The following is a 26527-nucleotide window of genomic DNA, read 5'->3' as shown; positions in this document are numbered from 1 at the left end:
GTGAATAGCAAGCAGAAGTTCTCACATTTTTTCCAAGACCAGAGCTCTATTAAAGTGAAAACCAAACAAGTTTGGATTTGTGTCTCCCTCCCCCCCTCCACAAAAAGTGTTAAAGAACAAGCACCATATTACTAGGGCCGGGTCAAACTGCTCATTGCAACTTACAGGGTCTGATAAAAATTGTACTCACGAACTACTGTTACACAAAGAAAACCACAAGAAGTCACGTGCACACCATTCAAAACCTGATTTGAATTAGTTGAAGGCCTATTACATACTAAATATATCATGGAGTAAAGGTGTATTTTCAAACTATCTGGGCTAAGACACAGATGAGCAAATTTAACTAAAGCTTGCAACTTACATGTCTTCAACTGTAATATCCTTCAGTATTTGGCAGTAATCCACATTCCACACGGCCTGATCATCCCACACCTTAGAAGCTAGCAGAATAGCACCTAGAACTATTCTCTTCCAGTTACTTGGGCAAATGTCAATCTCTGCATAGGTTAAGAGCCTTTCCAAGTAAACCTGCAGATGAAGAAAACTGTTCTTAAGATTGTAATGACCCAAGAGTCCTCTCTGGGTGTTCTTTGCTCCCATATTGAGCAACATGGAAATGAGAAGTGGGGCTGCTTAGATTAGCCCTTTGCCCTCAACATTGTGTATGTCTCCTCTGATGTCCATGCACACAGCATTAACATCTGTAGCAAAGAGGTTTCACAACTATGCTTGTACGTGAGAAGGCTTCCCCAGAATCTATAACAGTTCAGGGTTATATTTGTGAGGTTCCCCTTGCTACTGATGTTTGCACTGAGCACAAAGCCGTTAAAGCAAAAACACACAAAATCCAGGGCAGGGCTACTTGGCGTGATATTGATCCTTGCTTCTATGTTGTTCAACATGGGAGCAAAGGACACCAGAATAGGGCTAATAAGGCATGCACAGTAAATGTTTCAATCAAGTAAAATCTATGATGTAATCAAACACCTGAAGGAGTAGTTTTAGTCTGATTTCCTGCAACTTCCCCCATCTACATCACCAGAAATGTTTTTGTTTTCAAGCAGACCAAACATAATGCACTCACTATGAAGGGTGGGCATTGTAAAGTGAAGATGAATAAAAAAAGTATTGCACGTTTTAAGAATTCATATTTTTCTTAACCAAGACTAATCAAAACTACTCAACATCACTGCAAACTTCATTACCGAGATGCTCCCTATTCATGTGTGTTTGCACTCACTGTACATTCAAGATACACATCTACATATACGTTTTATTCACCAATTTAAAATGAACTCCATTCGCTAAAATACATTAGAATCAAGCAACCACACAGCACTGCCATATTTTCAGCTTCAAGATCATGTACAGAAGGGGGGGAAAGGTAACTCCCAACTGACTGAAAACTTTTGCTCCTTTCCATGGTGAAACAGTGCCAACTAGTGGCAGAAGTACTTTTTAATGTTTAAGTGACCAAATTTTTTAAGGGTTGCTTTCTTACATGACAGAATGCTTTCAGAAGAATTCCTAGAGTCTTACACACGCGTAGTGCTGTCAGGAATTGCTTCAATACAGAAAAGCACTGGAAGCAGAATATTCCATTTCTGGCAGTTCTAGTTTACTGAAAGATTCCTGAAGGTCGTGTGGAATTTTTCACCTGCAGGCCTTCACAGGAACCATTCCAAAAACACAGCAGAGGAGGCAAATCTTACACTGAAACAGGGCCTCATGACAGACTCACTGGCTACAGGACAGCTACTTACCTGCACAAGTATTCCAAATTCAGAAGATGTAGCCCAGTGCATTTACCCTCTATTTCTGCAGCACAAGAGAACTTAAGGGATGGGGGAATCAAGTAGCCTCACATGTGATTGGACTCCAATTCCCATTGGCATGCCGAATGGACAGTCAAAGTCCAACAGAAACCTGGAAGGCAACAGGAGCCCCCCCGCAATGGATTTGTCTAACAGTTATCAAACAGGCAGCTTAGGTGCAAGCTTATTGACACCGCTGCAATCAACCTAGGGCATTTCTTTTATCTAGTTCTGACTGCTGCAAGGTAAAAATGACAAGGAGTCATTACGTGAGACATACTTATTTCCATCTTGGATTCCTCCATTGCAGGGAGTTGGGTTCGAATGCCCTTTAGGTCCCTTCCTACTCTACAGTCCTATGACTCTTATGAATCTAACTCACAAAACCTGATTTTTTAAAAAAAATTAAATGCAAGATGGTGGTAACTGGGCTTACCACCAAGGCTTACCAGTGTCACTATTGCACATTCGGCCGTCAGCTGCGCTGCACTAAACAGGGTACGTACAAAGCGATAGATGTGCTTGTGATCAGGGTCATGTTTAAAGTAGTCATCTGGAACCTCTTCACGCTGAAGCAGAACACAGTTCAGAAGTAATTTAAAAGTGAAGCTGAACACAGCAGGACTTATTTCTGAGCAAACATGCACAGGATCACGCTGTTAGTACTGTGAAAATATCCTGCATGAATAGGTCAGTGGGTTATATACAAAGGCTGGAATCCAAATGGCTGAGTGCTCACAGGAGTTCCTTAAAGGCCTTTTCCAACTGCAGCTCCCTAGTTGCAAAAATAGGGGACACAATCTAGAACTATATTCTATGGGGACTCAAGAAGCTACCACCAGAAGGGAGAAACTGACTCATGAGCATGGGTAAATATTTTTCATAAATACCCCTCTTTGGATTCCAGCTCAAAGCTATAGAGGTCTAACACTGCTCTTCCAACAAAACAAAACCTGTATCAGCTGTCTTGCACCACAGCCAGAATGTAGAATGGTACCAATTGACCAGGGATTACACTCTGCAGCCTCACTTTTTAAAGTATAAGAAGCCAAATAGCAATCTAGTTTTGTATAGACTGAAATATTTCTTTGCACAGAAGCTAAGAAACAAGAAATCTCTCTTATTTTCCTGAAAATCTGGCTTTCCTTATAAAGCAAGCTGAAATAGACACCAGTTTCCTAGGTATCAGGGTTTATTCCTGTTGATATGGGATGCACTCAAGCAATCAAGTCAAACTAAGGTAATCAAATTTACCGTGAGTGGATGTGATTTCTCATCAAAAATATCCAGTGATCTATCAGAATCCCTGCAACACAGGAGAATGTATGTTACTGCTGTTAGTAAAGTTTTTTGAAAGATAAGCATTTGCATTCCTTTAAGAAGCATTTTAATACATCATAGGATGAGGAGGACGACCCATGTAATTGGTAACATGGCAATACCCTGTTCTTTATCTCCTTTGCCCGCTCTCTCTCCTCCATGTTGTGCATTTCTAAATGCTAACTCAAAAATGCCAAAAAACTATATACAGTCGTACCTTGGTTCTCAAACAGAATGCGTTCTGGGAGTCCATTCGACTTCCGGAACTGTTCGAAAACCAAGACACAGCTTTCGTTTGTCTGGGAGCCAATATGTATGAGTTCCAAGGCATTCGGCAACCACGGTATGACTGTAATAAACTTTTAACAGCAATTGTTGGAAATCTAAGAAACTGTCCTGGGAACCACAATATACTCCTTTCACGGAACAAAACTGGCAATGTCATCAAACAAAACAAGCAAGACATCTACACCCAACAAACAAACAGCCCTCAATCAATAACTTTTGTAGACTTGTTTTCAATGCCAAGATACTCAGCATGAGCCAAATTTGAAGTTTTTAGCAAGCACTTGCCTTAAGGTGAGACAAGATGTCTGGGCAAATGAGTAATAGTAAGCATATGGTCAGAAGGGTGTGTGTTTGTGTGTGGATCCAGTGGCTGGATCTTGAATAGTATGAGTGGAACACAGCTCTCCTATCTCTTCCTCGCTATAGCCTCCTGTGCCCCCAGAAAAATCGGAGGACTCTCCTGAATGGGGTGGGATGTGGTACCAAGGGTTGGAGTGCAAAGGAGGACTAAGTAGAAATTGGGCAATGGACACCTTGCATAAGCAGACTTCCATTCGACAACTCTGGTTACAACCTGGGGTGCTAAAGAAACCATATGGAGCAAAGACACATCCCTCCTGCAAACACATTTTGAGCCCATAGCCACAAATTACAATATGCCTATATTGCAAGGGATGCAAAACCTCAAAGAAGCCCGTACAAAGCTTGTGTTACGACTGTTACTGTGGCTCCTGTCTTCAAAGAGACTCCCTTCATCCCCAAAGAGCTATATTTAACATTAATCTCCTGCCGTGAAGTAGCTCATCATCAGCCATAGAAAGTGGGGAGACAAAGAGCACGCATTTGCAACCCAGCCCTATCTATGAAGTCATTATGCACAGAAGGTGGCATGAAAATTAAGTTACTGAATGCAAAACTTGCATCTGTTGCACTTTGATTTTTGTTTCCAAGACCTTAATTTGGTAAGTCTGTGTGTGCATTTGTTTCTGTCTCAGTTCCCCAGGGCTCTTTACAGCCACCAGCAATTTCTTAGGTATGAAAAATGTAGCTAATACCTGCCCATTTTAAAATCTTGCTATTTCATATTCACACAACAAATTTTTGATTCTTAACAGCATTGCCTCTCCAACGTGAGAGCCCCAATTAATAAAACACACAAGCTACAGCTACTTCAGTAACCAATGAATGGCTAAGTCATCACTGCAATGACTTGCAAAACAAGAGTTTTAAATGGTGCTCACCTGTTCTTTATGTGATAGTATATTGCTAATGTAACACTGTGAGGAGAGAGAAAAGTCATTTCACTGTTAGTGGTTCTGCAAGTTTAATTTTGATACAAGATTGCTGTTAGAGACAAAAACAGATTTTTTGACAAAAACCACATCGGAAACTTTTGCCTCTTCTTCTTTCCCTTTTTCAACTGAACTCATTTAAAGATAAAAAAATTCCTTCCAGTAGCACCTTAAAGACCAACTAAGCCAGTTCTTGGTATGAGCTTTCGTGTGCATGCACACTTCTTCAGATACCAGTGTGCATGCACACGAAAGCTCATACCAAGAACTGACTTAGTTGGTCTTTAAGGTGCTACTGGAAGGAATTTTTTATGTTTTGACTATGGCAGACCAACACGGCTACCTATCTGTCATTTAAAGATATATGTGTTGAAATTCAACATGCTCTAATACAAGGTTGCCTGAACTAAGACTAAAAAAATCTTTATAATGCCAGGAACTGGATCGTATAATGGAGCATCTGGATTAAATCTGTAATCTATTTAGTAAGAAAATGACCAACAAAATTAGCTTGTGTAGATGACTTGGCCAAGAGACCCCAAGCGGTACAAAAATATCACTAGTGGGGGGGGGGGGACGACTATTGAATAACACTGAATATTAGGAGGGATACAGGGTATCACCACACTGATGATGTAGGCTAAAATCTTCTGGCCATTTATCTTTTTTGGCTGTAAGACAAGATAGGTGAGTTAGTGACTGTGCCTCCTCCTTTTCCAAGCAACTGGACGCTGCTCTCTCCAGGCAGACCTGTGGGCACATCTTGATGCTGCCAGTGCAGAGATTGAGATGTTGTCCTCGCTGCATTCAGCTGGTGGGAGGTAGGGGAAGGTTCATTAGACAAAAGAGGGTGATGCTCTGACAGCTACAGAACACCATCGCCCATGGCTCTTTAGGCTTACCACACCACACAGCCCAGCTGAGGAATCAGAGGGGGAAGCTCTGACCTCCTACATCCACTGTGCAAGATCAACTCTTCGCTCGCTCCAGTCTGAAAGCCCTGAGAATATTTATGCTCATGGTGCACAGAGTCTATTACCGAGGTGGAGGAAACTGTGTCGGGGTGGTGGTGGCTCCACTTCTAAGAGGCCACACCTATAAATGGGCTAAATCCATTTGCATGGAATCATCCCTTAAGCAGCTTGCCCTGTATTTTAAGCAGCTCACCCTACAATGCTGGTGAGTTTCAACAGTATACAGTCCTCTTTAATAAACCTCTTTTCCATTTTTAGTGTGCCCCCCATTCTACTTTTAAGCAATGGTATAATTTCATTATACGACAGGGATAAAAATAAATCAATGAGCCAAACAACAGTATAGGAAATTAATTCTAAGGGGAAATAAATTTTCAAGGGGGAAAATGAAGGGTATTTCCAACACTCTTCCCTCATTGCTGCTATTCTGGCAACCCTGAATCAAGGGACCCAATCTGAAATGATGCATGATGTTGTACTTAAAATCTCCACTACTTCTCAGCTTCAGCTGCGAATCCAACTTCCTCCTGCAGCTCTCTATGGCCTAAACACACTGTGTGACTTACATGACCCAATCTATGGCAAATCTGGGCTTTGTGTTCCTAATTCCTATTTACTGTATTGTCTCAAGCACTCCAATATTTTATCAGCTAAACATTTTAAAGTTACAAGCTAATTTTATACCCAATTCTCTGAGAGGGCAAAAATAGAAACTGGAGTATGAGAGCTCTGGAGTCTACAGAAGAGAAACAAGAAAGATGAAGATACAAAAAAAGTTTAACTATTAGGTAACTTTTCCCTGGGGATGCAGGTGGCGCTGTGGGTTAAAGCCTCAGTGCCTAGGACTTGCCGATCGAAAGGTCGGCGGTTCGAATCCCTGCGGCGGGGTGCGCTCCCGCTGCTCGGTCCCAGCGCCTGCCAACCTAGCAGTTCGAAAGCACCTCCGGGTGCAAGTAGATAAATAGGGACCGCTTACCAGCGGGAAGGTAAACGGCGTTTCCGTGTGCGGCTCTGGCTCGCCAGAGCAGCGATGTCACGCTGGCCACGTGACCCGGAAGTGTCTCCGGACAGCGCTGGCCCCTGGCCTCTTAAGTGAGATGGGCGCACAACCCCAGAGTCTGTCAAGACTGGCCCGTACGGGCAGGGGTACCTTTACCTTTACCTAACTTTTCCCTGAATCAAAGAATTCTGGAATCAAGTACTGTGGTTAAGGAATAATTTCATGCCACTAGATGGCAGGCCAACCCAAGAGGCTACAATTTACTCTGTGTTTTATACAGAATGTTACCAGAGCAAAGGTTTCATAAAACTGCTGCATTTTACTTTGTGTACTTTGGGAGCAAAGAAAACTTTCCTGCTCAACTTATAAAAATCAGAATCAATCACTTTCACTAGATCTTGTTTGACAGAATACTGACTCCTCTGATCTCTCCAGAGGAGGTGAACATGGTTCATCAGTATACCTTCTCCCTAAAGACTCAGTGGTACTTACCATTTTATTGTGCTCCTAAGATTAGGCTGGCTTACTGTGCTGTCATCAATAAATATTGTTGAACATGAACTATACTTTTTTGTAAGCTGCCCTGGAGAAACCTGTAAGAAGGAGGGGAAAGCAACAGTGTTCTTAAAAATGGTTTCCAATACAACTATTTACGGGTTTACAGTAAGCACCCATATCCAAACCTACATATTTAAGAATTAAGCATTAAAATTCTATTAAAGAAAGCAAAGATACATTAGAGAAAAATACTTGAATGGCATAGAAAATATCTCTCTCTCTCTCTCTCTCTCTCTCTCTCTCACACACACACACACACACACACACACACACCAGCCGCCCATCGCAAGTCCTTATCTAGGTCTGGACTCCCTTGTGGCTACTATTGTAAAGAGCAGGGGAGAATACACAAGAAATGACATGTTTAAAGTTGAGGAGAAGAACATGTGCCAGCAGTGTGTTATAGAGAAGCTAAACGACTCTGCTGGAGCTCAAGGGAGGTATTCTGGGTTACTTAGGATGTTCCCCCATTTAAAGCCAATGATTAATTGTGTTTAGTTTTTGGGGAAAGAGCGTAGGGCTGTCACACAACCAGATTTTCCTGGATATATCCAGGCATTTTAGGGAATTTTTTTTTTTTGCGGAATCAGGAAAAAAACAGCAACTAAAGCTCAACAACTCTGTCTGGATTTTCACTTTTGGGAATATGGCAACCCTAGGAGAGTAAGCATGAGCACCTTACAGTGGTACCTCGCAAGACGAATGCCTTGGAAGACGAAAAACTCGCAAGACGAAAGAGTTTTTCGTTTTTTGAGGAGCTTCGTAAGACAAATTTCCCTATGGGCTTGCTTTGCAAGACGAAACGTCTTGCGAGTTTGTTTCCTTTTGAAGTGGGAACTGGGCTGGCAGGGAGCGAGCGAGGGAGCGACCTACCTTTTCCAGAGGGATCCTCTTCTGGAGAGGGCATAGAGGAGGCAGGTGGGCTGGGATCCAGCGGATCTGGCTGGGTCTCTGCGCCGCCGCCGCCACCTCTCTCTCTCTCTCTCTCCCCCTCCCCACGTGGCTGCTCCATTTTGCCCTAACTGTGCGAAGGCAGGAGGAGGGGGACCAAGGAGGAGGAGGCATCCACTGTGCTTGGGCCGCCATGAAGGCACCTTTGCGGGGGTGGGAAGAAGCCGGGAGCAGCTGCCGAGACTGTGGGGAGCCCGGTGGCGTGGCGCAAGGTAACGGGGGGAGCAAGGGAGAGTCCGCGCCGGGTGCTTCGTGCGTCCGCCCTCGGTTCCTGGGCTCGAACTTCCTTTGGCACCTCGTGGAGAGAGAGGGAGAGGAGCGGGCTGGGGCTTTGATGTGGGACGCGGTTTGGCGGAGCGAAGACGCGGCAAGGCTTGGCGACAGAGGAAGGGGGGCTGCTTTCGTGGGGAGGTGGGAGGGGGTGTCTTTGCCTCTTCCTGGCAACAGATCCTCCAGGCTGGGGAAACTCCTCCTGCTGGGGAGTGACCCGCTTTGTGCTTTGCCCGCTATCCCATTATAAAAGGAGTACTGTACTGTAATAATGTTCATAATACAGTACCAGGGTGCATCCGTGCTTCGCAAGACGAAAAAATCCGCAAGATGAAGAAACTCGCAGAACGGATTAATTTTGTTTTGCGAGGCACCACTGTACATTACACAACCATGTGCCATCAATATTATACTTCGACAGTTATAAGCTATGAACATCAAAAAGCTACTCATCCCACCAAACAATTCTAGGAAAGTGTGTGAAAGTTGGTAGCAGATATCTTAAGTCAGGGGTGAACTTTGTTTTGCAGAATATTTTGTTGTTACTGTACTAGAATCCCTGTGGGTTGTTTAAACAAACAAAGCACATCCTCAGGATCTTAACATTTAAAATATAACTAATCTGTCTTAAGTAATTCAGAAAAAATCCACTGTTCCTGAAGGTGCAATGTTCAGACTGAGGCCCACCCAGTCCTGTACTCTGCAGGAATTCCAGCAACTGGCTGTTAACAGGCTGTTCAATGGAAATTAAACATGAACTACCTTCTTTTTAAGAGTTTACTCCCATTCTACTTTGGCTGCAAAGTGTTTCTGAAACAGAAGGGAAACGGAAGCACAGAGCACTTGTTCTATCAAGTGTTGGCAGGCAAAAAAATATGGAAGTGACATGCTGAACGGATTAATCACCACTAATCCCATTAGTCACAGGTGACCCTCTTCTGTAGCTCCCAGTGAATCACACATTAATGCTCCCTCTCCACCACAGCATTAGCCATGTGGGAGACAAATTTCATGCTCACTTATTAAATATGCTTTTGCACTTGAAACAATTATATAATGTGAGTGCTTAGACTGAGATATTGTGCAGTCAACAACACCAGCTAGGATTGTGTTTTACTGCACTATGGAAAAAGGAAACTTGAGAATCATAGAATTGCAGAGCTGGAAATGTCCCCAAGGGTCATCTAGTCCAACCCCCTGCAATGCAGGAACTTAAATATGCAGTGAATGGTTTAAACGTTTGAAGTAAGCTGTTGGAATAGTAAGGAGTGAAACTCTTAAGCTCACTGCTGCCATTTTCTGCATGTAACTAGCTGGGCTTTTGCTTAAACGTTCTTCATTTACTAGATGTACTTACATGGTTGATGTGGTTGCTTTTCCTCTTCTCTCTCACTGAAAAGGGAGTGAACACTTTTATTAATGAATGCTTCAACTTCTAAATGCATTCTGTATTTTAGAATGCAATCTGTTTAATTGCTAGGAGTATACATTCAAACCCAACCAAAACCACCCAAGGTTTATCCGACAATAATTCAGTTTTCAGTTGAGCACAGTTTATCACTTCCAGAGTGTGTCAACTTAACTTTATGCTGCTTTTTTGGGAAGCCTAAAATTTACTCCCAATACAAGAAAGGTTTACACAGAGTTGGTGCCACTCAAAGCAACAGAACCTTCTGCTCTGCAAAGACTAGGGAGTTATTGCAGCAGTTCATTCTATGAGGAAAATGCATTCAAGACTCTTGGTATTTCATCACTAGAGAGAGCTGCTTTAAGCATTTACTTGCTAAGTTTGAGCTAATCCAACTGCACTGAAATTTTATACCACGAAGAACATGTGATTACAAAAATAAATGCTGTTACGAGTTGTGTTATCTAAAGCTACTGAGCTTCAAGCTACAAGGCAAACACTCTGCCAGGATAAACCTAAGAAGATTTTTTTTTTCAAGCACTGGTCACAGGACAACCATCCTAAACCATTCCTAAATAAGAAATGCAATCATTCCTATTCGTTCTAATGAGTGGCAAGTGTTTCAAAAGAATGGATGAATTAAAAGCTTATTTTTAAATGCCTTGGAAAATGGCTATGAAGAGCAGCTAAAAATGTTGATGTGGAGTCAGCATTTTGGCGGAAGTGGAAGGAGACAGCGGCATTTCTCAATCAAAATCCACCCACTCTATCATATCCTCCTCTCCTTCGTTTTAAGAGAGCAAAAGAGAGCTTACCATCTGTTTGGGATTTGCTCAAGAAAATTGTGCTTGCTCTAGGATGGTCAGATGGATTTGACTCCAATGCTAAATCTGAAACAAAGAAACAGAAGGGATGCTATTCCGAGGTTTGGATTCATTTTGGGAAACACATCTATATTCCAAGGAAAGTGAACTTACTCCTAGACATCCTACCTATCCCATACTTCCCAACAGTTACATAATTAGTATCTATATAGTACATTTTCATACATTCAAACACTAAAACCATATCTTAGAATAATAATAATAAAAAAGATTCATACAGTAGTTCATAATAATCAACAGGATGCTACCACACTAATGTTGAGCATACTGAACTGGTATTTACCCCATTCAGTTGGATTTAATGTCCGAGTCATCAGCCTGCTCTGAATAGATCAGGGGTGGGGAACTCTGGCCAATGGGCCAATCTGCGTCTGCCATTTCTCTAAACCAGTGTTTCCCAACCTTGGATCTCCAGCTGTTTTTGGACTACAACTCCCATGATCCCTAGCTAGCAAGATCAATGGTCAGGGATGATGGGAATTGTAGTCTGAAAAACAGCTGGAGACCAAAGGTTGGGAAACACTGCTCTAAACCACCTGCCCATCAGCTGATGTCACTGGTGACATCAACTAATGGACAGGATGTTCTTGGAAAGTCTGCTCCATGCCGACTGTTTCAACCTTTGAAGAAGATCAACATATTTTGGGGAGGGGGTATTAAAAAAACCCAGCATGTAATTTTCATTGCTAGAACCAATGTCTGCTTTAGATACAGGCTCTGACAGAAACCGTTCTGTCACACAACGATGAAGAAGCAGGCACTTGCTTTGCAGCACTCTTTGAAAGCGCTCCCCCCCCCCACCAGAGCAATCTTTAAAGTGGGGGGCAAGACTGCTGGAAAGCATGTGCTGTACATTCTTTGCAGCAGTCTCCCCTGCGCCTTTGAAGACTGCTGTAGCAATCTTTAAAAGAGATGGGAAGAGACTACTGCAAAGAGCATTGTGAAATCCCTTGCACAAGTGCAAGGGATTTTGACATGTGGATGGGGCAATCCACCTGTCAATCATGTGATACCATAGTGACACCATGTGCTAGACCATCAATACTGCCTCAGCTCTTCTGCATGAGCAGCCCTCATTACATATATAACACTGCCCATATATAATATTGCCCAGTGTTAGAAATTAGCCAGGTGCATTTTGTGATTGGTGCAGGTCCAATAGCCACCACGTGGAGATCTCTGGATACCAAGTTGGTGGCTGGTTAAAGCAAAATGTCACTTCTGATATATCTTCCTTGGAGACTGTGTTAATAATAAATCCCATTGCTGAAAAAAAGAGCACCTAGACATTATGTTGTGGCGAGTGCAACCTAGGTTTAAAGTGCCATTTGGCGATTAGATTACGTATTTGAATTTCTAATATTGCCATGCTAGATTGGCTGTTTCAAGTACATAGTGTGGACAAGCTAGACTAATGCTAGAGGGCTTCCTAAAAGCATCCATCTGTTCATCAGTAGTTTAGTTTTCCTCTCTGAGTAAACAAAGAAAGTAGCTTTAATTATGCCAAACCTTTAAAAATTCTACAGGCAGTCCCCAAGAATTTCAAGAAGTTGGTTAAGAACACTTTCCAAGTATGAATGGGAAACACACATTAAAACACATTATTTCACACTTGGATTTACTTCTAAGAGACATGAGTCACCAGAAAGCTTGTAAATACTGAAACTGTTAAGAAATTCATATAAAGGATACCGAGTTGGGGAGAACCCAACCACAAGGCATTTTCGATGCTATGAGGTCATCTCAGGTCAGGATTACTTTTTAAGTCTTAACTTTAAAAAATAATGAATACACTATTGTAGCTTTTTAAAATATATAAGTACATTTCCTAGTCTACCTAGCTGCCTTTCCCCCAGCCCAGTTCACTAGAGGCAAAAATGTGTAGCAGCTGTTTTATGTGTTATCCTGTGTGCCAGAGTGACTCTCGCACTTGGGTCTTGATTTCTGGCACGCTTGCAAAGATAGTTGGCCACAAAATGACCTATGCTATATAGACACAGGGTTCACTTATACTTCAGCAGTAATTTTACGGACGGACATAAATACAAAGGAACCACATGTGCTGCAGATTAACAGAATACACTGCAGTTTACCAGAGGGGAATCTTCAGCAGCATGGCCCAAGTCTCTGCCAAGGAGGACAGCTGCTCCAAGGGATTTAAATTGTAGACATACTGGTATGCCTTTGGACGGCTGACAGTGAAAGTTTATGCTGCAATGAGACAATTTCCTCTCTAAGGCACTGCAGTTTCTCTCTTTGACATACTAACATGGCTATAATCATAAATCATAGAGTTGGAAGGGACCTTGAGGGTCATCTAGGATATCCTTGCATAATTCTGAGCTGAAGTTGGATAGCAAATGCATGAATGACATTGTTACATTTCTGTCCTAGCATTGTAGAGTTGCAACATTCCCCACACACCCTGTCATGTTTCCACACATGCAGCATGTTTGTTTGCCTATTTGCATATAGTGTTGGAACACAAACTGTGTGTCTGCCTTGGCCGCTAATCATTGACCTGCTAATGTAACACGTTAACAAGCCAACGATCTGAAAATGACTGGGCATGATTAGAGACACCTAAGTGCTAAACCTATGTCCTGGATCTTGTTTAAGTTGGGCCTCAGTGAATGGTAGAGAAAGGGAGGCATTGAAAAATGCAACTGCACCACCTGAAGTGGTATGTTTCAGGAAAAGCTCCATCTCTTTATTCTTCTGTCTCTGAACTGACCACAAATGGTAGGTCCTTGAACATCAGTTTCCTGAATGTCTCATAACAAGCAAAGTCCTATTACAATAGGGAACTAAAGTATTGCTTTCTCCATCCTGACTAACAATCTCATGCAGCACAAAAGCAAGCTATTACATCATATAATCATCTGCTTTGGATTGACTTAGATTTCCTCCCTGGCCATTCAGCAGGACACTGACGGATGACTCCATTGTCCATCCTAAGTAAGGGCAAAAGCACTTATAAGTACCAGTAACGGTGAAATACTTTCAGACAGTTTGCTCATCTACATAGTCCTTCAGGGAACAGATGAAATGGCACTGCTGCCGTACACCTGAATTAAAAAGTGGTCGGGTGTAGAAACAGTCATTAAAATATTGCAAGCTCTACATCAAACCTCCCATCAGAATGGGGGTGAGGGTTAGGAAATTAATTTAAGTCACCAAAAGAGAGGAAACAATTATTGGTTTAAGTCAAGCTTTCCATTCACTCATTTGGTTAGTATACAATTACATCAGAGTAATTTTGATTTATAATAAAGTAGAAACTAAATCCCAAACCTCTACTGATACAGCCTACATACCTCATGCACTTCACGATTTACAGAAACTTAATTTTTTAAAAGTACTGTACAGAGAAACACAGATTTGCACATGAAAATACACAGAATTATTATTATGGGACTTAAAGGAAGATCAGTTCGTAGCACGTGTAAGCTCAGAAGGTGGACTGCACAGATGTAGAAGTTAATTTCCATTTCGCTCCATGCAGACATGCAAGGACACTAACAACGTAATGATATTGACTCAGAAGTCCTACTGAATTTAATGGGGTTTCTTCCAGCTAAGTGGGTCCTCACTAACCATGAGCTGCAGCTAAAGTCTGTTGCACAGCCACCTATCTGGCTGTCATGACTGAATCAGGTATTGCCCGTACTTCATAGCTTGGAATACCACGTGAACCAGCTCAGATTATAAAGGTTCTACATAACAAATACTAATATTTTAAAGTTGGTCGGTTTTTAACAACTTTCCTGAATTACTTTTCTTAGTTCCAATACAGCATCTGCTGTCGTAAGCTGCTGCCAAATCTTATGACATTTTATAATAAAAAGCTTCTAAAAGGCTTGCCATAGGGTGCCAAACCCATTTATTTCACTGAATTTTGGTTTTAAGATGGATTTGTAATTTTTAATAATGCTGTTTCACTTCTGAAGATAGCTTGATTTGAAATAAAATCTGTAATGTAATAAAGCATGTTAAATTCTACAGTTCTTAAAGTCCAATTATGATGCACACTCACAAACACTTACAGAATCACTGGGAAAATAAATATTGCCTGGAAAAAATCTGACACCTTATAATTACGATACAATGGAACACATTTATTGTTGAAGAAATGATTGACATTTGTAACTATCAACTAAAAAGAAAGACATCCACTTTCTATCTAATGTGCAAGAACACTGGTCCAGTTTCTTTTGGAAAATTCTGAAGACCTAGACCACAATCTAATGTATTTAATTCTGTACTGGATTGTGGCTCTTGTCTTCAGGTGAGTGATGCTGCCATGTGAACACAGCCAGACAAAAATCCAGTAGCTTCACAATCACTTCCCTTGTTTTTAAAAGAGATACAATTGTGGAGTGTACAAAGAATGCATGCTGCATGACCAAAGTTTTCGGATTATGCTTCTAGGTAGTATAAAGGCTTTATTTAATTGAAGTGTTTTAACTGCCATAGCAACCAAGTAGTGGGTATGGCTGTTCAGGAAGTATGTTTTAGACAATGGGGAAATTGATTTAAATTAATCTTTACTTAAGCAAGTTAAAACCACAGATTTAAATCAAGCCACTGGATGTATTCAAGCCCATTTTATAATCCTGTCCTAAGCACCCTAACTTTCTGGAAACTGGGGTAGAAGTTACGCAACAAAAGCCATTTACTTTCGATCTCACTGAAGAAGCATCCAAAATGTTTGGTTCATAGACTCACAAGTATTCATGATTTACCATAAAACAACACATGGCCTATAATGACATTTATAATGCTTGACCCAAACATGCATGCCTTTCCCTACTGTTTTGCAACCAAAATTTAAGACAAGCCAATGATTTTCATCCATCCTCTGGAGTAATAGCTCCCAAATTCTAACGACATTATAGAACTTCAGCCACATATTTCCTAGCCCTAAGGAAGAAAGCAAAACCGAATGAAAAAAAGGTCCACTGAATCAAAAACCCAGCTGTGATTTCCAAAAACATTTAGATCAGGGGTAGGCAACCTAAGGACCGGGGGCCGGATGCGGCCCAATCGCCTTCTCAATCCGGCCCGTGGATGGTCCAGGAATCAGCGTGTCTTTACATGAATAGAATGTGTCCTTTTATTTAAAATGCATCTCTGGGTTATTTGTGGGGTCTGCCTGGTGTTTTTACATGAGTAGAACGTGTGCTTTTATTTAAAATGGATCACTGGGTTATTTGAATTCATTCTTTTTTTTTTCTTCAAAATATAGTCCGGCCCACCACATGGTCTGAGGGACGGTGGACTGGCCCACAGCTGAAAAAGGTTGCTGATCCCTGATTTAGATGGCTAAAACTGTCTGAACTATTTTTCAGAATTGGTTGTAGACTTTTAAAAGCCATCTTAAATGATTCGGATATAACTCAAAAGACCAGTTGCTTTTCCTATTCTATAATATCTAACTTTTACAGAATATGCAAAAATAGCTGCCCTTTGCTTTGGACCAGCTTGAGCCCCATGACTTACAGGAAGACAGCAAAGTGAAATGGCAGCCCAACCGAGATTAAATGCTTATACAGGCATACTGTATATCAGAGATATTGGGGGTTCGGTAGCAGACCACCATAATAAAGCAAGTATCACAATAAAGTGAGTCATACCATATTTTTTTGTTTCCCAGTACATATAAAAGTTATATTTACACTATACTGTAGTAGTCTATTAAGCCAGGCCACCTTGGCTGCATGGGTGGGAGGGCAAAACCCCGGCTCCAGCCCAAGCCGGCTCCACTCTCATAACCAGAAGAGGGGCAGTGGTGCTAGGGGGCTTCCTTCCCCTGGGAATGGCAAGGCTGCCTGCAGCTGCACCCGTGTCCTTATAAGGTAACAATATCCGCAACATGCAATGAAGTGAGCTATGCCTGTATATTGTAAGTTTAGTTGCCTATCATTCTCATGAACAGGGAAAGTGTATTGTATTCCCTGCCATTTTTGTTTTGTCTTTCTTTCCTTAGGTCTCTTACAGTTGGATTTTATGCATATTTCATCAGCAAGTCTCACTGGCTTCAGTAGGATTTACTTTAATGTGTGTAGGATTGTAGGAAGACCAGCTTCTTTAAATAATAGCCTCTGCCCAAATATTAATTAAAAACAAGCAACAAGACAAGACAAATAATCACAGTAAAAGAAGTGATAAACCACCGGCAGCAAGCCGCAAAACTAGCATTAAAACACAATAAAAGATCTAATGAATTTTGTATAAAAATATAAAGGAAAATATAAACCCTGGCATCATAAGGACGACCTGAGCACTTGCACAGGCAAGTCTCTCTGAGGAGGGCCAAAGGCGTACCTAGGGTCCCACCTGCTGTCACCAGGGGGCGGGGGAATCACTTTACAATAGCCACATTAGAAATAACATTTTGCACAGCCCAATTGCTACATGTTATGCATCCCGAGTACTTGAAGTGTCTGGACTGAGGAGGATGGAAAAAATTGCTCGCCTTTGTGCCACAGTGTATTGGCCACACAGTGTTGCCAAACACACATACGCCATACGTTCCCTAGTCTTAAGAGGTGATTTTGTGCCCCTCGAGGCCTGCACCCCCGGCAGGGGCTGGTGGTACTACTTTGAGGGCATTCCATAACCAGGGCACCAGTACCAAAAATATTCTCTCTCTCCAGTAGCCATCTGACACACCCCATGAAGCAGCGGAACTCAGAGAAGGATAGCAGCCAGTGCAGGTGGGAAAACACCACAGTAATATGATCAGATTGCTGGGTCCCCGATACCCTGCTGCCTTGCTTAGGATCGGGTTGTTTCCAGATGTTTGATGTTGTTTCCAGATCTTTTTCAGAGACAGCCTTGTGTATAACTCCCATTGTTCTAGGCACAATTTGCGACAGGGAAGTCCATTAGCGCGAACAGATTCTTAGCTTTGGGCGCAGTACTGTGCCTAAGATTTCAGATTAAAACTGCAGATTGGAAGGAAAGCAGGACCTTCTCCTGCCTCCCCGCTTCCAGTTATTCTCTGAAGACTGGAGAAGAGACCCTCTTCAGAATATTAGAGGGGGTGGGCCGAGGAAGGACTAGACCATGTGAAAAATGAACGTAATATTTTAGCTGCAGTTCATTCATTTTCAGCTTTGTATTCTTGGTGTTAAAAAACCATGTCTAGACATTCCGTTGTTGCACCCATAACCTAGGTTTAAAGTAGCTCCTAGCTTTCATATCTCAGTTTCTAACACTGGTACAGTAGGTTATATGAAAGAACATAGGTAACTGTAGCAAGGTTATCTCTGTCCAGAGAGGGCTACAGTTGATATATCAACACAAAGCTGATAAAGGGCACTTCATGTCATTGAGACTACTTGCATCGACAGTGATAACACCAGACCTATGATCTACTGTGAATCCGATCCTTACAGTGGATGCAACACCATCCAGAACAGGTTAAAGTCATCCACCAGGCAGGTGAACCACCACGTAACAGAACCATCATCTTATCTGGATTTGGGCATTACTGTACCTAGGCACTGATGAAAGATGAAAAGGAGAGATAGAGCTGGGTGTCATCTGTGGCTACTGCCGATACCAGTGTTAAATTCTCTAAGCAATTTCATGTAGATATTAAACAGTATGGGAAATAATTTAAGAACCCTGTGAGACCCCATAACATACTTGCCAAGGAGCAGAGCAATAACCCCCTCAATGCCACCGGAGTCTCAACCATCCAAGCAGGAGTGGAATTACCGCAATGCAATTCTTCCAACTCAAAATAGTCTAACCAGAAGGATGCCAATGTTGAAAGCTGCCTAGAGGTCCAAATGAATCAACACAGTTATATTCCTCTTGCTCCTTACTACTACCACATATTTCATCCCACAGGACAACCCTTCCAAAACTGGGCCTAATGCCCACATGTAATTTTATATTTTCGAGCTGGAACTGATAGTATTGCAGATCCTTTCCTCTGAGAGGTGCCTTGTGAGAAAGGCCTGGTGTTTGTTCACGTCTGCTCTGTTGCAAGAGCAAGCTGTAGCCTGTTTCACTCCTAGACTTGTCACAGCTACTCCAGAAGGAAAAGCTGCTCAGCACTAAGCATTAACCCTTCTGAATACTTTGAAGGTAACTGTGAAGTGTTAGGTTTGCTTCCTCTTTTTTCACCCGTACTGTTTTGCAGAGTTGTATGCTTGCAAATTTTAACAAGGAACTCTTTCCCTTTTCTAACAATATTGTAGTTTAATTTTATCTACTCCCATTTTTTTTATTGCTCCTGCTTTTCTCTGCTGCTATTATTACTGCATTTAGAAGTTTCTGAGCCTGTAATTTTTACTATCCAGGTATTTATGGAATTTTATGATGCTAACCGTATATTACGATTCTCCTGATTAGTTTTTAATGTTATTATTTAGTGTGAAACTAAATTGACCTAAGTGGTGTTCATTGCCTCAAGCACCTTGGAAAACAGAGGTAAAACTAAAATATTATCAATAAAAATTTACTGAAGCCCCCACTGCACTTTTTCTGAAACAGAACGAAGAAATTGTTGTTTGTGCCATTATGACAGTCAAAAACCTCATACAGCAAGGCAACCACACAGATGGCTAGCCATCATTTGAAGAATTTGGCCACATTTATCATTCTTCACTTACTATATTTCCAACCAGTCAATCAAGAAGATTAACCAATAAGATTGTTCACAAATCAGAAAGCTGCTATAACTGAGTAAGACTGCTAAATATTTTCCCATGTCAAAGTACTCTTTGATAGGTACAACTAATTTTAGTATTATTCCTTTGGTTCAGGAAGCAAACATAACTTAAGTTTTTTTCCCAGGAAACCTGCATGGAACAAGAGCTGGGTGGGAGTGGGTTGCTGATGTCTGACTTTACTGCTGTAACTTAACTTCCTGTTGGTCTGGATATAGCTTGCCATTGTCCAGCTATATTATGTCATTTTTAAGTTATCCTCCAGAATTCCATTGTTCCACCACCCTTTTCCTTCCTTCCAATAAACACATAGAAAATTCAGCGGTTAAGACACTCAAACTTGTCTTGCCACTTGCACTCTGAACGTAACTTTTGTATCACAATTCATAACTATATATTAGTTATTAGAAGCAGCATGTCTCGGTTTTAAAAAGGTATCAAGTGTCCCCATCAAAAAATAAGTTCTGGGATTGGTATGCATTATACAAATTTAAGATAGAATGTATTTGCTTACATTGCATATTTTGCTTCCAAACATCATTATTGGAAGATGCCATCACAACTGCAGTTCCAGTCCTGAATACAAAGGCAGTTTCTTGTTAAAGTAAATAAGTCATGTTCAAAGGAACTGCCAGGGAAGTAGGGGAGAAGAGTCAGAGTTCTCCAAGAGTTGCCCAGATCCTCTAGTTGAGATCTCAATCCCTTCTTTCATACTGGAGTACAAACTACGGTACTTCAATCTAGTCCAAAGATGTTTTGCCAGATTAGTAAGATATACACAAATCTTAAAGTCTACACCCCCCCAATATTATACGCCAAGAAGTGGAAGTGCATACAGCATATAACTCCACAAAATGGCCAGATCACTCTGGAAAAGTGTTGTGCTTGTTCCCATGGAGAGGTGTTGGTCATCTGGGGCCAAGTTATACTATATGGTTGTATACTGTATAAAAATTATCCAACTGCTTTCAATGCATCACTTATTAGAAGACCATGAGAGAAGTGTGAACACTAACTCTGAGGCTGGATCGCAGCTCTCTCTATAAGATAGCTTTTGGAAGAAAGAAGAACAGATGACCATAAACTGGACGTTTGAAAGACAAGCAGCAACACTATGAAGCCTGTGTGCAATGAGAGCTGCTGCCATTTAGCTTTTCTAAACAGCCCCAGTATTGGAAAAGGTACTGTTTCAACCTATCAGACGTAGGAAAAAATCTCCATGAAGACGACGAAAAACATGGCTGATACTAAGAAAGACATCAATAAAAGTTTTCAAAACACAGCTATCTACTACCAGTTCTGGAATTACACGGGAGAAGGCCAGGGACCCTACATAATAAACCCAAAATGGTTTTAATGAAGTAAACAAACATCATATATTTTAAAAATAAATAAATAAGTGGGGGGTGGCACTCCTGTAATTGGGAACTGCTACCAGAAGGAAACACAACAGGAACAAGGACTTCAAGACCAACCCACCACATCTCTTCTTCTGCAGGCACTTTTATTATCAATCTTTTCCATTGTTCCACTTCAGCAACTACTGCCTATCTTTCTAAGGGAAACAGAAGGGTTATCCACACCCATATCCCCCCAAATAGCAATGACTACTTTCCCATTAAATTCAGCAGTAAAGTATTCCACTTCTGAGCTGTTCTGCATTCCCACTTCTCACTTGGAATTAAGCTACTCCTTCTCAGCTTTGCATTTAGACTCCAATTCTTCAAGTAGGCACAAACAGTGCTCCTATCTGTACACCTTGAACCTGGATTCATCACTTGGTGACACTTAAGTGGAACAGAATATTGGGAACTTGATGGTGCAAAAGCAAAATGAAGACCTAGAACTGCTGTCTCAATCCGGCCAAGAGCACATGAGATGACTGGATTACAAGCCTGATGAGAAGTTAGCCATTCTGGTTAATGGACGAATTGGAAAGTAATAAACATAAATAATTTCTCTTTAATCTTCCCCACCTCTAAGGTTCAGAGTACAGGCGGAAACATTCACATCCTCCTTCAGTGATACACTACAAGCTAAAGGAGTGTTCATCACATTATTACTCTTCTGACATACTGTTTAATCTTGTTTCCAGACAGAGATTTCTCTGAATGCAAAAGAGACCCATAAATCACACACAGGCAGCATCAGTTTCTGTGCTGATCACTGCCAGTCCAGGAGGCAGGCCAGGGACCAGCAAGGGCAGCATAGTCCAAAACTGGAGTAATGAACCATATTTTGGGTTTGAGCTTTGAGGGTAGGGAAAGGAAATCCATTGGGAGTACAGAATTTTAAAAGGGGAGGGGGAGGCTGAAAAGGGCATAAGATGATAATTGGGTGGCAGTGGGAACTTTGGTCAACTGACAAGAAAGGAGAGAGATTAGCCAGTTAGGAATAGGTTTGGGAGATTACTAGTTCTAATTACATTCACCCCAGATTTCAGTTTACTGTGAATCTGCTTTCATTGTTACTCAAATAAACATTGTGCTGTTAACCCTTTGTGACCAGCCAGAAACTCAGTTGTATAAACTAGGTGCCAAATGGCTCCTTAATCCAAGGTTGCAGTTGCCAAAACAAAATGTCTTGTTGCCATTTTGGAGCAAGATGGGTCTAAAGCCTTATTTTTCAAAGGATGGACAGGCTGTGATTGAGTATCAGTTAAACATCTCGCTAGTTCAGATTTTTGGATTTGATATCCCGCTTTATCACTACCCGAAGGAGTCTCAAAGCGGGTAACATTCTCCTTTCCCTTCCTCCCCCACAACAAACACTCTGTGATTACAACCTTGAGCTAGGTTAAGAACTTTGAGAACTTAAAGAAGAAAAGTCACTTGAACAGTCCACATATATATTGGTCTATTCCTACCTCTTTTTCTTAATGGTGACACAGATCATTCATAATGTAGGAATATTTTTCACAACTGTGAGCAGGGCAGTGGGGTAATTGAAGACAATCTACAACAATTAACTTCAACACTGTTCACTGCTCCTACTCAGGGTGCACAGAAAAAGCATTTTGCTTCCTGAAATTCATTCTTACTGTGCAGATAAAATATAGCGGTTAGTATTCTACAGGATGTGATTTTAATGTGTGAAAACAGTCCAGATCCAATGATCCCCTGGCATGTCAGGCGCCATCCTAGCATCTTCACTTTGTCGCAAGTGACCAATAGTCAGGTGCAAAACGTGCTCCGCTAATTTCAAACACTGGGCGCAAGAACTATGCTATCACAGGCACGTGAAACCTTTGTGCCCCCTTCCTTGTAGGATGGGTTAATCTGGCTACTAACCACAAGGCTAGATTGGCTAGCCTATGGCTACTTAGGTAGCCTAAGGCTACCACAAGGTAGATTGACCCTGAGGTCCCTTCCAACTTAAATTTTGCGAGCCATCCTTAGGGCTGATGGGAGTTGTAGTCCCAACACATCTGGGGACCGGAGTTTGAGAAAGGCTGTGGGGATCTCACCCAGCGGGGATTTGGAAATACAGTGGTACCTCGGGGTAAGTACTTAATGCGTTCCGGAGGTCCGTTCTTAACCTGAAACTGTTCTTAACCTGAAGCACCACTTTAGCTAATGGAGCCTCCCACTGCTGCCGCTGTACCGCCGCTGCACAATTTCTGTTCTCATCCTGAAGCAAAGTTCTTAACCTGAAGCACTATTTCTGGGTTAGCGGTGTCTGTAACCTGAAGTGTATGTAACCCCAGGTACCACTGTAACAGCCTTGCTGATCAAAGCTGGACCTACTTCCGAGTAAGGGTCATTCCAAAGGCTTGACGGAACGAAAGAGGCTTCACTTCCACGCCCCCCCAAACTTCCTCAGCCCCCCCCTCTCCCTCACTCACCATCCGGGAACTCGCGGTCGCTGATGTGCTGCAGGTGGGGGCCGCCCCCACCGGGATCCGAGTCCCCCGACTCGGCCTCAGTGACCTCCCGGTAGTTGCCCGCCCTCCGCTCGAGCCCCACGGCCGCCGCCGCCGCCCCGCTCCCGCCGCCGCCGCCCCCTCCGGCGGACGCGGCCCTCAGCGCCGAGCCGCGGACCCGGCCGAGCTTGGGGCTGGCGCCGGGAGAGACGCAGCAGGTGACGGTGTTCCCCATGGCCGAGCGGGAGAGCAGCCGCCGCCGCCTGGGCTGGGCCCGAGCCCGGCTATAGAAGGCCTCGGCGACGGCAGCAGCAGCAGCAGCGTCGCCTCATTGTCACGCCGCCGCCGTTGCCGCCCTCGCCGCCCGGCCCCGCTCGCCAACAAGCCGCTACCGCCGCCCCCTCAGCAGCCGCAGCCGGAAGACCCGGGAAGAAGCCGCTTTCCCAACGGTCCCCGCGGCGGAGGAGGAGGAGGAGAGGGCGGCGGCGGCGCCCTTGCGCACGCGCCAGCCAACCGCCGGCCGCGCTCCACGCCCCCACGTGACAAACCCCACGCCGCCTCGCCCCGCCCGCGCGCCTGCGACGTAGCATCTGAAGGCTAAAGGGGGGCGAGGGGCCGGGCGGCAGGAACCGGACCACGTGATGGGGGCGGGGTCGAGAAGCGGATATGCGCGGGCGCACATAAATATATGTACAGGCATAGGCACATATATGAACACACATCTAGATGCACATGCACGCACACATATTTATGCACATACATATATAGGGGCACACACACACACACACACTATATATATATATATATATATTTGCTTTCGACACCCGAGGACACCAAAACCTGCATATATATATATATATATATATATATATATATATATATATATGTATTGCTTCTTGGGAGGAAAGCAATGACAAACCTAGACAGCATCTTAAAAAGCAGAGACATCACCTTGCCAACAAAGGTCCGTATAGTAAAAGCAATGGTTTTCCCAGTAGTGATGTATGGAAGTGAGAGCTGGACCATAAACAAAGCTGATCGCCGAAGAATGGATGCTTTTGAATTACGGTGCTGGAGGAGACTCTTGAGAGTCCCATGGACTGCAAGGAGATCAAACCTCTCCATTCTTAAGGAAATCAGCCCTGAGTGCTGACTGGAAGGACAGATCCTGAAGCTGAGGCTCCAATACTTTGGCCACCTCATGAGAAGAGAAGACTCCCTGGAAAAGACCCTCATGTTGGTAAAGATGGAGGGCACAAGGAGAAGGGGAGGACAGAGGACTAGATGCTTGGACAGTGTTCTTGAAGTTACCAGCATGAGTCTGACCAAACTGCAGGAGGCAGTGGAAGACAGGAGTGCCTGGCGTGCTCTGGTCCATGGGGTCATGAAGAGTCAGACACGACTAAATGACTAAACAACAACTATATATATATATATATATATATATATATATATATATATAGTAACAAGAAGCCGAAAGCACCAGCCTGAAGATGACGAGTGAGACCTCGTCGAAACGTCGCCTAGACACCCCAACTTTTACACGGGAAGACACCCGAGGACACCAAAACCTGCATTCCTGTACCCGTGAAAATCTACGAAAGCAAATATATATATATATATACACAAAAAACCCCCCCATATATATATATGTATATTTATATACACACACACAAAAATATGTATATAAATAATACACACACAAATATATATAGATATATATACGCACACACACAAAAAACCCCATACACACACACACACACATATGTATATAAATAATACACACACACACACACGAATCCAACCACTTGCCTACAGCTCCCTGTGCTGAGAACCCTCCTCCAGTTTCGTATCAAGCGGGAAAGCTAGTCTAAACTATTTAGACTCAGAATTCAGATGATGCTTACACTGCTCTAAACGTTTCTCTCTATTTGCATAGCCTAAGCCCCGCCCTCCCAGCCCTGACATTCCTTTGCTTGTGGCTTCAGTCCTTGCCCGTTGGCGGAGGAGGCGGGTAGGGCTCTTGGTGGCAGCCTGTGTTGTCTGGCTCAGGACTATTTGGCTCTTTAATATTCGCCTGTGGAATGCGAAATTTCCCAGGCGAAGATCGCAGGTCCTTCATAAGCATCAGCACCAAACAGAACTCACTAAATGGAGGAGGGGAGAAATCCCAGTGAGCTTTGAGAAAGTGAGCCCCTGATGGGCATGAATTATGTTGTTGTTTAGTTGTTTAGTCGTGTCCGACTCTTCGTGACTCCATGGACCAGAGCACACCAGGCACTCCTGTCTTCCACTGCCTCCCGCACTTTGGTCAAACTCATGCTGGTAGCTTTGAGAACACTGTCCAAGCATCTCGTCCACTGTCGCCCCCTTCTCCTTGTGCCCTCCATCTTTCCCAACATCAGGGTCTTTTCCAGGGAGTCTTCTCATGAGGTGGCCAAAGTATTGGAGCCTCAGCTTCACGATCTGTCCTTCCAGTGAGCACTCAGGGCTGATTTCCTTAAGAATGGATAGGTTTGATCTTCTTGCAGTCCATGGGACTCTCAAGAGTCTCCTCCAGCACCAGAATTCAAAAGCACCCATTCTTCGGCGATCAGCCTTCTTGATGGTCCAGCTCTCACTTCCATACATCACTACTGGGAAAACCATGGCTTTAACTATACGGACCTTTGTTGGCAAGGTGATGTCTCTGCTTTTTAAGATGCTATCTAAGGCATCAATGATTCATACTGTAGAGTTAGAAAGGCCCCCAAGGGTCATCTAATCCAACCCCCTACAATGAAAGAATCTCAGCTGCAGCATCGATGACAGATGGTTATCCAACCTCTGCTTCAAAAACTCCAAGGAAGGAGATCGTCCACCACCTCTCCACTATCAAACGGTTCTTACCATCCTAAAGTTCTTATTGATGTCTAGTCAGAATTTCCCTTCTGGTAACTTGAGGCCATGGGTTCGAGTCCTGCCCTCCGGAGCGGGAGGAAAAAACCCAAGCTTGCCCCATCCTCCATGAGTCAGTCCTTGGGGTATTTGAAGATTTGAAGTTGTGTGAATGGCAGATGAAGGTGATGGACTATATGGGATTGGCAGAAATGACTGGCAGAATCCGAGACCAGGGAGAAGAGTTGGCGGAAGAAGATTGGAAGAAATTCAAAGACTATTTACAGAAATATTGCAAAATAAATGAATGTTAGAACGATGTCGGATAGAAATTAAGTG

At 42.9% G+C, this 26527-nt stretch overlaps 2 protein-coding genes and 1 long non-coding RNA gene across 4 annotated transcripts in view; 2 read left to right on the top strand and 1 right to left on the bottom strand.

Annotated features, from left to right (window-relative positions):
* The window catches only part of LOC310833677, a 244055-nt gene extending 239252 nt beyond the window's left edge, over positions 1-4803 (top strand). Inside the window, exon 5 of the long non-coding RNA XR_014558870.1 lies at positions 3228-4803. This is a non-coding gene — a long non-coding RNA (uncharacterized lncRNA). The remainder of the gene's footprint in view (positions 1-3227) is intronic.
* Positions 1-23657, bottom strand: part of CCNYL1 (cyclin Y like 1) — a 32400-nt gene extending 8743 nt beyond the window's left edge. Inside the window, exons 1-8 of the mRNA XM_083712984.1 lie at positions 23294-23657; positions 10694-10768; positions 9828-9862; positions 7184-7284; positions 4667-4702; positions 3072-3123; positions 2267-2386; positions 365-531 (exon numbers count right to left, since the gene is read on the bottom strand). Coding sequence (XP_083569110.1) covers positions 365-531; positions 2267-2386; positions 3072-3123; positions 4667-4702; positions 7184-7284; positions 9828-9862; positions 10694-10768; positions 23294-23546 — 839 coding nt within the window. The 5' untranslated portion in view covers positions 23547-23657. The remainder of the gene's footprint in view (positions 1-364; positions 532-2266; positions 2387-3071; positions 3124-4666; positions 4703-7183; positions 7285-9827; positions 9863-10693; positions 10769-23293) is intronic.
* Positions 1-26527, top strand: part of PLEKHM3 (pleckstrin homology domain containing M3) — a 798157-nt gene that overhangs the window by 138835 nt on the left and 632795 nt on the right. The window lies entirely within an intron of this gene.

This window comes from Podarcis gaigeae (genome assembly GCF_964106915.1).
Source record: "Podarcis gaigeae genome assembly, chromosome: 1".
Lineage (NCBI taxonomy): Eukaryota > Metazoa > Chordata > Lepidosauria > Squamata > Lacertidae > Podarcis > Podarcis gaigeae.
This window is presented reverse-complemented; position numbering and strand designations above follow the sequence as displayed.